At 38.2% G+C, this 13,580-nt stretch overlaps 1 protein-coding gene across 13 annotated transcripts in view; it reads right to left on the bottom strand.

Annotated features, from left to right (window-relative positions):
- SOX6 (SRY-box transcription factor 6) overlaps window positions 1-13,580 on the bottom strand; it is a 380,365-nt gene that overhangs the window by 253,007 nt on the left and 113,778 nt on the right. The window contains exon 1 of one of the 13 annotated variants that reach the window (XM_009684723.2): window positions 8,578-8,653. The exons of the other annotated variants lie outside the window; for them this stretch is intronic. Within the exon in view, the coding sequence (XP_009683018.1) occupies window positions 8,578-8,618 (41 nt within the window). The 5' untranslated portion in view covers window positions 8,619-8,653. Of the gene's footprint in view, window positions 1-8,577; window positions 8,654-13,580 lie in introns of those variants that run through there. 13 annotated transcript variants of the gene reach the window in all.

The following is a 13,580-nucleotide window of genomic DNA, read 5'->3' as shown; positions in this document are numbered from 1 at the left end:
TAAGCCTAACAGCAAAAAGGGAACAAATACCACGTGGAACTGGCTTTATAGCCATGCGAAAACGTGCGTGTACATATATAGCTGTATCTACATCTATATATTTGTGTGTGTGTGTGTGTGTACATATATATTTATATATAAAGTTCAGGTCTTAAGTAATGCATAGAGAATATACGATATATTCTTAACTCTCAGGGTTGTTGGTTTTTTTCCCATACCCTGTTGTCCAGATGTAAGCTGCGAAACACATCCAAGTTCCTTAGAAAGGGAAGTGTCGAGCCAGGCGGTTCAGGCTGAGCTGCTGCAGTTATCACTCCATTGAAAATGAACAACAAATTCAAGTAACAGAGGCTGTGTTTGATTCTGGATCTTTCTGGGTTTTCTTTCTCCAGTTCCCACCCCCACAGTCTCACCTCTCTCCCACCCTTCCCTGCTTACCATAAAGTTATGATGCCCCTTACTATAATAAGGAATGGAATTCCCAGATTATTATTTTAGAGGCTTAACTGATTCTCAGTGTTTTCTATGTGCTTAGCACTTATACAAAGAAGCTTTTTTATATGTCTTTCAGCAAATACAGAAATAGGCTTGGAGTCACTATTCCTTTAATAGTGTCAACAGATAACCACATTGATTTCCAAAGATTTCTTTTCTTTTTCCTAATCACATTTTTGCATCAGGCTGCACTGCATACCCATCTATGCATCCAGAACCACTGCTAACAAATAGACTATCTCCATTCCTAAGGTCATTTTTTAAAAACACACGTAACCTGCACGCTGCTCTCTGTACAAAACTCTAAAGGCACGCACGTAAGAGTGAGCCTGTTGTAACTTCACTTCCCTTTCAGCACGTTATTTATTTCCAGGTAGTCTCAGCTGAGAGTCTACTACTGCTGTCACTATGGCCAGTTTTACATTGGATATTTTTCTCCATGCAGATGTGTAGCTATTTGCCTTTTCTTTACTTTTCTGTAAATGCTGCATGGACAGAAATCATTGAGTCACCAGATCACACATTTATTTTTATGATATATTATGCTGTTTGATGTTATGCTGACATCTAATTGATGTTGTTTTTGCTTTTTTTTGTCTTTGTTTTGTTTCTTGGTTTCAATAAAAAGAGAATTTAAAAAAGGCTGCAGAGTGATGACTTAAGGCACTGACAGACATGAACATAGTATGCATCTCTTTTATGATGTGCTGCTGAGTAATTGGGTATATTTCTAGCTTTAGATAACATACAGAAGACCTCTGCATTTTTACTGTATAGTGAAATATTTGTGTAAGCCTAGCCTATAGCCTCAAAAGAACTTTTTTCTCTAGCAAGAAGTACATAAAGAACATGTTTTCAATAAGGACTTAACCCATGATTTAAGAGCCAATAAAGAAGGGTTTTCCAAAAAGAAATAAGAAAGCAACAATAGAGCTAAAATACAACATACTGAAGATTAAATATATTCCATCAGCATAACACTGTCTTATTGTACAGTAAGGAGTAGAAGGGGATGATTAATAGTAAAATGGTTTGTAGGTCAAAAGAAAAATAAATGCAATTTAGACAAAGTACACACCTATTAACAGAGAACATCATTTACAGTTATTCAGATGGGAGCAAGGGAAGGATGAAGCTAGCAGAAAACGTATTTCACAATGTGAAGTCACATTCATCTTGTTCCGGTTTTTTTTCCCCTCATACTAAACCTGCAAAATATACATAATGGTGAAATCCTTGCTGGAATAAAATTAGTGCCTAAGTGCCCAGTGATTTCAGCAGAATCAGGATTTCACTCAAGATCTTCTAAGGAGCGCTTGTCTAGGCGGAATTCATGGCCACAGGACCACCAAAAAGGAATCGATGGCCAGTTCTCCCCAGGGGTTCCTGTAGTACACAGACTGCCCGCCAGAGCAATCCCAACATTTCCTTTATACCCAGCAGCCTCTTTAGCACAGGGCGTGAGGCTACAGCCCCACTCGCCCTCCCCTCTGGTCTGAAGGGCCAATAACAGCATCCCTAAATGCCTAGAGCCCCTCCAGGGGCCTGTACGCAGCTCCACTCATTAGGGGCACAGAGAGTGGGAAGGAAGGATGGCAGGCGGCCCTTTGGGAACAAGCACAGGGGCTGGGATATGCTCAGACTTGGTGAACAGCAGATTAACGTGTCCAACATGGACTCAGGATGTGCCCAGCACCTACCAGACCGCTTGCAGTCAAGACGAACTGAAAGATTGCAGAGAAAGGATTTCTGCTTATGATATACGATGAGAAGATTTTGGGAGTACCTCCTCTCTATTTGCCAGAAGTGTTATATGAATGACCAGTTGTAAACTTAACATTTCAAGCACTCTCGCTTTTGAGCTAGAAGTATACAAATACCTTCCAAGATCGTGTTACTTCCTGCAGGACCGCAGAGTTCCCTAGAGGTGCCCTGGCCACGCGCTGAGCCAGCCTGCTTGTGAAAATTAGTGGCTCACCTTCCACAAAGAAATACAACTACAAACAAATGTATCTATAACAGGGGAATATACAAGAGAGAAAGAAAATGATCATTTTATTCTGCATACAAGAAACACTTTACTATATAGTTTCATTAAAAACTGACCACAATGCTCTAATGTTTCCAAATTAAAAAAAAAAAGGTCAAAGAAGTAAAGTAAACTTTAAACCAAGAAGAGAGTGGAGGGGAAAAAAATGAGGGGAAAACAAAGCTTAGAACATAAATGCTCGTTCAACATTAACTCTAGAAATTGCTACCACTCCTAATTTGCATAAATAAATATATATAGATATACACACACAAGAGGAAAGAGGAAGAGAAGGAAAATATGGGCTATAATTCCATCAATAATTATCTGGAGAAGACAAAAAATTTTTGAGCTTCACTCTCCTGATATATGGTATCAGCAGAACCCAGACAGGGAATTAGAGCCTATAATTCACAATATGCATGTTTTTACTGGACATGAGATATAAATCAAAGACCAAGTGGTAGATCTCAAATATACTTCTCAAAACTCCCAACCGCAAAACTCCTTCTTAACTACCTCTCTCAAAATTCCAAACTATCCTAAAAATGTTTTGATTATGCTCTAATCCACTCTACGTGACCTTTGCAGAAACGATCCTCAGCAACTCTGGCAAGTTTCTTCTTCTACCATTCTCATTAGATGAACGAATCTTTCAATCTGCAAGGAAATTCTCAAAAATCTCTGCATTATGGGGCTTTTATTGCCTGAATTCATTGAGCTTTTACTGTGTGCACAGTTTTTAAATCTGAAAGCCAGGAATTATAAACATATTCTCCATTCAAGACACAAGAACAACAATACACAAATGATATAAGTAATGTGCATTTTAACTCTAAAAAGGAATGACATTAGAAACTTTCAGTAGAATCAGCTGAGGTCCTCAATTCTTAAATAATCAGCTCAGACAATTTCTCTTTTTCTAAACTCCCTTTGATTTCCTTGCCTGTTAAATCCAATTGCTACACAAGTTGGTGGGGCTCTTCAAGTCATGCAGAAATATACTCACCTAATTTAAACCATATTATCTTGACATAATAAACTATATGACAGTATGGTGGAATAGCACAGAGACCTATGACTTGTTCAAACAGCCTCCTATCTTGGGAGTCCCATAATTTTTATCTCTGGTCATCAGTCATCTTCAGGATTTTATGCTTTTTGAAAATAGACATTTCTAGGCCTTCTAACTAATCTCCAAGTCCCAGGGACAGAAACGCTCCACTGTATCCCTGAAAGACAGCACGAAAAAATCACCATAAAAATAACGAACAAGGAGAACTGAGAGATGAAACTGGACATTCCCACTTCCTAAATCTATGGGTGGAAAACAGCACCTCATCCTCATCAATATGGCCTATTAGTTCTTTCTATTCACAAAAGAATGAGAAGACATGAGGAGGTCAAGGAAACATGCGAGAATGAAAGTAGTAAAAGGAGAGAGAATCTTTTTAACAACACTACGGATAGCATCAATATATGCAAATTAAGGTCCTTTTTTTTTTCCTAAACTCCTAGAGAAGGGTAATAATTATTGGCAGCATTATTATCATTCTAGCAATGTTATAGTATATTTGTTTCATTAATAAACCATTCCCCATAATTCCAGGAACTATGAAGTAAACTATTGTCACGCACATGTGCATCTAAGTTACAGACAAACAACATCCTCACAAAAAAAATTTGAGTTTTTACAAAAGTTTTGAAGAGGTGATCTTCTGAATTTAAGACTGTCATACTTCTAAATAAATGTAGAATGACTTAAAATAAACATTGCAGGAGGGAGCTCATGCTCTAGGCTTCACCAAGCAATCAGCAAGGCATCTGACACGCTACAGAAAACCTGCAAAATCCAGCAAATAAATCATGTAACACCCATTCAGTATCCTACAAAGCACACAGTGGGGAGCTGACACATTATTAACTGACTGTAATTTTCACAAACTGTAACATACTAAGAGCTTTATGACATACATGTAGTGAAATATATATTTATATCTTATAAATATATCCACTTTAAAAGCACATTAATCATAATACTTCAATTAAATCATTGGGTCCCGTTGTCTTCAAGTGAGTGGCATCAAAAACATTATTACAATAATTAGATTTAGGAAGCATCTTCCCATGACTCCACAAAGAGCACTGCAGCCCACAGCTCCGCTCTTTAACAACAAAACCACACGCGATATTATGGGCACTGGGTGGACGCTACAGCACAAGGGGTCTCATTTGAGGAACAGAGAAGAGAACCTCAGGACAAGTGATTACAAGGTGGTGCTCCTCTTGAATACAACTTTTATATCATACTATATTTTATGTAAACCTGCTGAAATACTGCTCTTTCAGTGAAAAAAAATCCACAAGGGGCAATGCAGGCTCCAAGGAAGCCCTAATGCCCAACAGAAGGAAAGAACTGAAGATGACATGACACAGACCTCAGCTTTCAACCGCAGCATCTTCTCCTTTTGCTTCTGGGAAGATTTACGCAACTTTACAGAGCAGATGCAAACCTCACCTGCCTCTTTCAGATCGGCAAAGAGCAAATCTGTGAATGGCAAAACACTGGCTTTTGAAGCCTTACATCGTTCTTCCACACACAGGGAGAACTTGGGGTCCCAAAGGTTTGTAGCAGAAAATGGCACTTTACCAACTCTCCTTACAGCCTGCCAACTCGCAGATAATCTTCTTGTACTGTACTTCATTTGATACTTTCACATTTACAAATCTTTACAACACTGAGTAGTTTTGATTTAAGTAAAAGTAGACAAGATTAAAAAAAAATAAACCTAAACTAGAAAATACAGGCTAGCTGTGAAAGCTGAGAGCATTTTCCCCTCTATTGTCCATTATTCTTTAATGTATCATTCTCTTTCTGCATGTAGGCCAAAAATATAAATCCAAAGTAAACACAAAAGGCAAATACCTTTTGAAGGCCAGGTAAATATTTGAAAAACAAAAAAGAGATTCTACTTTTATCTCTGGATCACCCTCCAATTTAACGGTTAGTGGAGAGGGGTTCCTTTTTCCTTTTCTTTCTTGTTTTTCTTTGTCTTTTTATTTCAAGGAATTCAGCAAGGGCAGGTCCATACTTCATAGCTCATCAAATGGTTATCAAGCTATAAGCAATAACAATGGGATAACAAAGGTCGGGTAATTATACCATGTCTGTTACCAGAGTGGAGAGAAAAACTGGCACCATAAAAGGGCTACTAGGTGATAAACCAATGCATTAAGAATCTTGATGCAGTAGTATTTCTAAACTATGAAAATTATGTGCATGACCTTGCAATCTGATGTATGTAATTTATAAGCGAAGTACAGGTGTTGGTATAGAGCTGAATGGTTTTAATTAGGTTCCTCAAAATTAACCTAACACCACTCCATGGACTACAGAAGACGACTTGGGCCTTTGACTGCGTTAGTAGTATTAAATAGTACCAGAACATTAAAAAAAAAATCTGCAAGCTAAAATGATAAAACATTACCAGTGAGCCCCAAATCATCTAGCAGAAAGGTTAAATGACTATCTAAATGTGTGTATCTAAATGACTATCTAAAAGTTTACGGAACTGACTGGAAAAAGTTCTTAGGTGAGTATAAAGCTCTTGAAAGTGAAATGCAATGCAAAAGCCTTTTTTGCCGCCTTTTTTGGGTGTCTAGTTGATCCATAAACTGGGCTGATGCTCTCCTGGCAACAGCAAACCTTTACCAATGACACCAGAAAACCAGCAAGTACATCAGGAAAGAGACTATCAGGTCCTATCACTCAGAGCAGGATCATGACATATGGTTGGAAAAACATACGAAAGCTAACTCCTCTGCATCGGGTGCCTCTCCTGTTCTACAAACAAATATGCCTTTTTGACTGCCCAGTTCAGTATGATGTAACATACTTCAGGAAAAAACAAATTGAAAATGAAAAGCTCAGTAACCTCATATAATGAGAACCAGTGATTTCTTAAATTGTATGCAAATATAGTTCATGATCTTATGCAAATGCTCTTCTAAGCAAAATAAAGTAAGGCCATCAAAGGTAATGTTATTAATAAATATCAACGCACTAGGCAAGGTGAGGATTTTTTAATAGCAATAACTACAAAAACATTAAGCCTCATCCTTTATTTTATTGCCTGCTTTCAGTAGCAACAAAAGCATAAGGAGGAAAAAAAACCTGCATACACTAATCAAAAAATAAATGAGAGTCCAGAGTTGGGGCCCCATAATAAAATAAGGCTTAAATCTCAGTCTCTGTGTATAAGACAATATAAAGGAAACACATACTCTTGGAGTTAAAAACCTCACCTTAATTAGTTGGCAGGTGAAAGTGAAACTCCAAATACAAAAAGGACAACATTTGGTAGTCTGCCCCAAAATTATTTTCTGTAATAAGATAAACAGTGTAATCAATGGCCTACTTGAATCTCACCCAGTTATCCACACTCCTAGATCTTCTTCTTAGAGATAAAATTTTCTTACAATGAAATCTATGGCATGTTCTGATTCTGCATTCTACTTTTCTGTAGTGTATCTTATATTCATCAACAGCTGAAGTAATGAATTCACATACTGTAACCTTTTTAAATACATGATTTTCAATCCACAAATGTTATTCTAAACACTGATTTAAAAAATTGTGTAACAAAAGATTAAATTTCTCTGAATTTTCAATCATATTTCTCTGTTCAAATATGGACTGATAGCAGATTAAGGGGACATCTACTGTTAAAATCAGAAATACAGAGTGTGCAAGGTGAAGTATTAGCATGTCTGGATGGTTATGAGTCCATTGCTATGCTAGAAGGGACCTGCACCTTTTGTAAGTAAAGTTACTGGCAATAGTCTGGCAGACTTACAAGCATTCTAATCTCCTACTAATTTTATCAACTAATTTTCAGTATTTTAGCTGAGAGTATATTTCTCCTCTATATTCTAGAAGGTCATCTCTGAAAGTAGAATGGTATATAAATCAGACAACATACAAGTGTGATAGGCAATATTTTGTGCCTAATATTAAAATTAAAGTTATATAGGCCATTATTATGCATATGTACATAAATGTCATGTATATATTCACATAGACATATATGCAAATATATCTACTTATTCACACATGCAGAAATACACCAAACTAAGGGACAAAATGCATGTACATAGGTACGTATTTGTGTGCACACACTCATAAATATGTACACATAAAATCTATAACCTGTAAAGAAATACAGACACACATTTACGTACTATGGAAGGAACCCACAAAACTAATGAGGACTATAATAAATATCCTAGTCATATCCTAGACTGTATTATGCATATCACATTGCAGGATGACAATCTTTGCTCACAGATTTTCCAAAGCATGGACCACCTCCTAGTCCAAGTCTAAAAACCACAGTGCAGGTTTACAAAGCTACAGATTTTTTTAACAAAAATAAATATTTTTTTTTCTTTCAATTGCTTATTGTGTGTTTCGGTCTCTCTAGACTTGGCTGGCATCAGTCAACCAATTTCATATGGTTTTAGTAATTTATGAAGATGTATTCAGATATATGGGCACATTTCAAAAAACTAAAACAGTTGCTGCGATGCTGGAGGTGCAGAAGTAAAATCAGAACACCACCACTGATGAATTAAAATTCAACTAAGAATAAATTGCGTTTCAGTGGTACAGATGAAATCTTACACAAGTAAATCATTCTTCCTATATATGCCTCTCTGCTGTTGAAAGTGTGCAGGCCATTTTGTGTCTTAGACTTCGGTGATCATCTGCCACCTAAGGTGTGTTGACTCTACCCTTAAAGGCTAGCAGTGTGATAGTGCAACTAACACTCAGGAAAAGGCTCGGGAATTTATTTGCTGGCACCACCTTTCCTTTCTAATTTAACCCCTGAAAGTATGGGTTTTTGGAAAATGAAAAAAGGACATTCCTCACACAACAGAGACACTACTGATCCTAACAGATGAAGCAGTCTCTTCCTATTCTCTCCACCTGTTTGCTATGGATAGCTAAAAGCAGACAGCAAAAGATAGAGCACACCATAACTCTGGCTTACATTTGGATGATGCAAGAGAGAATAACCCCTGGGATGTCCATACGCTAACTTCAGGATTACGTCAGTGTGGCTCAAAGCAGAATCTGATCCTCCTCGAACCAAAAAATTTTTATTATTAGTTACAAACAACACAGTACTGCTATTACTGATTACTGCTTTAGTTGACTAGCGTATCAATTCCAAAACCTAATTCTTTCTTTAATTCAGGAAATCTGGGCATGTATACGCTAAACACCTCGATGTGAATCTTGACAAACAAGGGAGGCTTATTATTTGCTTACTTATAACACAGCAGCTCCCTTCCTAAGAGGAATTTAAAACAAAACAATGTTTCTCTCCTGCAGGGTTTGATTTGGCCTTTACATTAAACAGCACTGTAGATTAGTAATCAGGTTTAGCAGACAGTTGTCCTGGGGTCACTAGCAGCTACTTTGTTTTCCCTCAAAACCGTGCAACTATAATGTGACGATGAGCCTTAAACAGACTGCCACTGATGGGAAAAGCAGAAAGAAGAAAAAAAAATCAACAATACACTAAAAGTATTTTTTCCGAAGAAAAACGTCAGAAGTCATAGACAAGAAGGATTTGGCATACGCACTAATACACCATATATAATACCTCAATAAATGCTAAAAGCTTGCCTCAGTAAAGAAAGAACAAAGACATACATGATTTAGCTCACATTTTTCATGCAAAAATTGTGATATATGCTTTTTATATGGGTTTTTTTTAAACCTAAGTTAATAGGAAAGTAGAACAACCATCTTTGTGTTGGAATTAAACAAATAAGGTCATGGTGAAAAGTCTGTTTTGAAAAACATGAGTGAACACAAACAGTTATGATTTGCCTGCTGTAACTCTCACTGAGGTTTAAATACACGATTCTCCCACTGTAAAGTGCTATGAAGCTTGCACACGCACAGTAACTCTTAGATATCAGATAAACTGGCTTATCCTGCCTAGGTTATTCACCCCTTTTGAGAGGCAGAGAGGCCAAAGTATGGTCCTCCTCTTTCCTGAGGTCATTGAGAAGTAGCAGCATCTGTGCATTATAGCTGCTACTGAAGTACCCGGCTTTGGCCTTCTCCCAGTGCAACGGAGTTCGGTTGGTTCGACCTATTTAACCAACAGCACACTGACAATTCCCCATTTTATTCTAAACACTGCTCTGTTTGCCTCCTGCCCTGAACACCTGCAAATCACCATCTCACCAGCCTGGTTAGTAAAACAGACCTGCTTTATCACACTGAGACAACAGTCGTTCTACTGCCCTTTGGTGCTCACAAACTCCAGTGAGTACACAGTTACAGAAATTTCTTTGTTTTTTACTACAGTTAAAATGTTTGCCTTAAAGGCTCCAGCATAACTAACTATCTGCATAAATCCTGATTTGTACTATCTTTGGAAGAAATACTATGATGAATACCAACAGATTCTCCTCTAGCGTCTACAGAAATACAACCAAAGCCTGTACAGTAAAGACTGTCAGAGACTTACATGTTACAGTTCTACGGGTGTTATGTACTATAACCCACTGGTACCACAGAACTGTATACAGATGGTGAACAATGACGCAGGTTTCAATGCTCCAGGATTTAGTAGCTGCACATAAAATGATGTGCCTTCAAGAAATGCACTGTTTCACAAGTTTGTCTTTTACTAACAGCTGGAATATCTTGGATATAATAAAGAACACATGTAGCTCCTATTTCTGATAAGGAAAAAAAAAGGGAATAAAAAAAAAGGTTTTCTCTAACAGTATGTGGTTCAATTAACTCTTCAAGCTCTTCTCTCTTTGCAGCTGTTTAAAATATAATTATTTTCCGTAAGACAGTAAAAATGCTGGTCCCAATAGCAAAAAGCAATCTTAAAAGGTTTCTCTCTACATTATCAGAGAAGGAACAAGTGACGTTTTCTTCCACAAGGAGAGCTCTAACTCTTCTATATCCTCCCTTTAATGCCCTTGTTCAGATAAGACGCCTATACGTGAAGCCCCAAATCTGCCCTGGATTTATCCTTGTTTCATTTGTTACACAGCCTTGTAATTTTACGTCAGCCCTGACCACCCTAAGCTGCTGATGCTCTGTACGGGCTCTGTAAAAGCCTGGAGTTGTTCATGACTTGAGAGCTTTTGGTAATATAACAGCCTGCAGCATGGCTAAGCACCAGCTGCACCGTATTTATCTACTTGTTTATGAAAGAGTTTCCCCCTCATTGTGTGGATAACTGACCTTAGCCATAGCTAATAGGACACGAGCTTCCTTGAACTATGCAGCTTTACACTGAATCTTATAAAACACTTCAGTGTTATACATATAGCCTCACTGAGCTCCTAATGAACTGAAACACATTCTCTCTCCAGTACTGGCACCACAGACGAGGTGTGGTCCAAAGAGCTGGAAACCCTGGCCCGACATTCCCTTTGGCCATCTGTTTCTGTAGACAGGTTCCTTGCCAGTTACCACTAGCTTGTTATAAAAAAGTACAGAATGAAGCAACCTATAGATATTTATGCTCCGCCTTACCCACCATCTCATCCTCCTGCCCCAACCATGCAGCGACAAGAGTGGCTGGCTTGCTTGCTTCCTACAGGTAAACTGCTTCAGCACGGTGCCCTAACTGCAGCTGCGCTTCAGGATGCACGGGCAGCTAGGCAAAGATCTCTGCAAATTGCTCTGGAATTTCATCACTTCTCAGCCTCGGGCCTTTAAGCAGGCAGGGAGCTACACGTTCTGCCTCAACTAAGAATGCAACAACTTTACTTAACATGCAAACCCTGCTCAGGCAAACTACTTCCACTAAATCAGACGACGTTCTTATCAATCTATTCCAGACATGTCAAACTAAGTCAAACTTTCTTCTTTTTAATAGACAACTCAGAAGCTATAACTGGCACAAAAGCAAAGATCATGTCAACAGTAAAGCCATGCCCCATTTGCTTGCAGGGCGACTTTTTTCAGGGGTTGCACTATCTGATATCACTGAGTTCGAAATGAGTCGCTGGAATGGGCACGAAAGGACAGTTTCTGCTTGATGTCTTCTCTTTCCTTTTTTTTTAAGAATATTATTTTTATTACAGTCAAAAATTACAGTTAACTTACACTGGCTTACAGCTGTGGGGTTATTTCAAGACTGTATCTCTTTAGCTCTGATTTCTAAAAAGATGCAGTCAGTGTTTGATCCTTTCAGATTCTGCCAATAAGCTAAAACTTAAACAGATGTTAAACTGATCATTGATTAAAGTCTGGCATTTTAACTAATACAGTACTAAAGCGTAGCTATCCGTTATGTATACACACAGAATACAACAAATCCTGCGACAATACTTTGCTATCAAACCAGACTGCGTTTGTGGGTTAGCACACACAGAAACGGACTGCCCCCTTCAATCTTCCTGAGCAAGTATACAGCGAGTTTCATTTCGCTGCGCAGCAGAACACCCGCCACTGGCTGTTCCTGCTGCTGTCCCAGGCAGGGCATTCCAAAGATTCACTCGGGCAGCACGACGTCTCAGCTAAACTCACTTGCCAGCTCTTTCCTAATTTTAAGTTTAACTTTCCCGTTCTGAAGCAAGCATACCTCTTCAACGCTGGTTAAAAGAGCTTATCTAATTTAACTGACCTTTTCCCCTTAAACATCTGGAATACTTTGTCTCTGTTACCAATTTCTGACTTTCCAATCAGTTTCCTACTTTCCTCCTCTAATTACAATCTTGTTTTTTCTATACATATCGTTTCTGTGTGAAAATTTGCCATCACTGGTTTTGTTGCTCTTTGTCTCTCTCTGAGATCCTAGTGTTCAAACTGAGGCAAAGCAGCTTCCTCCTGCCATCCCCATTCTCTTCAGATGTACTAGGCTAAAACGTGTCACAACAACTTTTTTGCCTCTTTCTATATCTGAATGTTTAGCATAGCTTCCTAAATGCCACCCTTTGTTGCCCTGATAGCTCCAGCACCAGCAAAAGCTGGGATTTTAATTTCCTCTAGAGTGAGGAGCCACCTGTCAGGAAAACTGGCCAGAAGCTGTCTCGTAGCTCGAGGAGGCCAAAGCCGCACGTAAAACAGCGAGGCCTGTCACACAAACTCAGCTTCTCTCTGCCGCTTGCCGGACTGCCTGTCCTTCCCCGCTTTCCGAATTTGCCTTTGCCCTAGGCCTTAGCTAAAAAACTCAAAGTAACCCAAATTTGAAGGCTGAGCCTCTTAGCAATTTAGTTATACAAGGTAACTTTCATGAGCCGTACAAAGGAGGAGGAAACCTTCTGATTTTGAAAATGAGATGAGAGTTTTCATCTGTATTCTGATTCTTGTATCACCACAGCCTTTTTCTTCTGGCTTTCAGGCTATGTCCGAGCAAGAGGCTAAAGTCTGGAGACAGCCACTTCTTTTCCACCTGGACAAGTACTGTCGTAACATTATACACATATTTAATGCTATTCTACTAGCAAATCAGAAATCTTTTTTCTTTTAATGCTACTCTAATATAATTAACAGCACATAATTTCAGGAGTTAGGAAAAATCATTAAATACTGTACACAGGCATTCCAATTTCTACAGTGTTAGACTATTATTATTTAAAACATTTTACACCTCTCACATAATTAACTAAATATTGAAGACTACGTTGAAAAAATAATTGTGCTTGTCATACCCATTGAGTAATGTCAGCAGCGCAAACAGAGAAGGCAAATCTCAGTTTTCTCAAGACAGAGCTATCAGTCTTTAGTAAAAACAGAAAAATTATACAAAGATTATTTCTAATTGATCTAATGGTTTGGTTTGCATTTCGCTGGATAAACACAGTGGTATGTTTTGACCAAACACCCATTTCCTCCTGTCCCTCGATCACAGAGCTTGAAATCCCACAAAGAAGTGTTTTTTAAATGAACATGAATGAATTCAAAATATTTTAAAACAAACTCAGATAAATCATTCATACAGCGTGAATACTGCAGTCTAAAATTTCTGTGAATGAAAGAGCGCTGCAATACGAAAGTCTCCATAAA

Source organism: Struthio camelus, chromosome 5 (assembly GCF_040807025.1).
Source record: "Struthio camelus isolate bStrCam1 chromosome 5, bStrCam1.hap1, whole genome shotgun sequence".
NCBI lineage: Eukaryota > Metazoa > Chordata > Aves > Struthioniformes > Struthionidae > Struthio > Struthio camelus.
The sequence above is the reverse complement of the archived record's forward strand: the minus strand, read 5'-3'. Positions and strand labels throughout refer to the sequence as shown.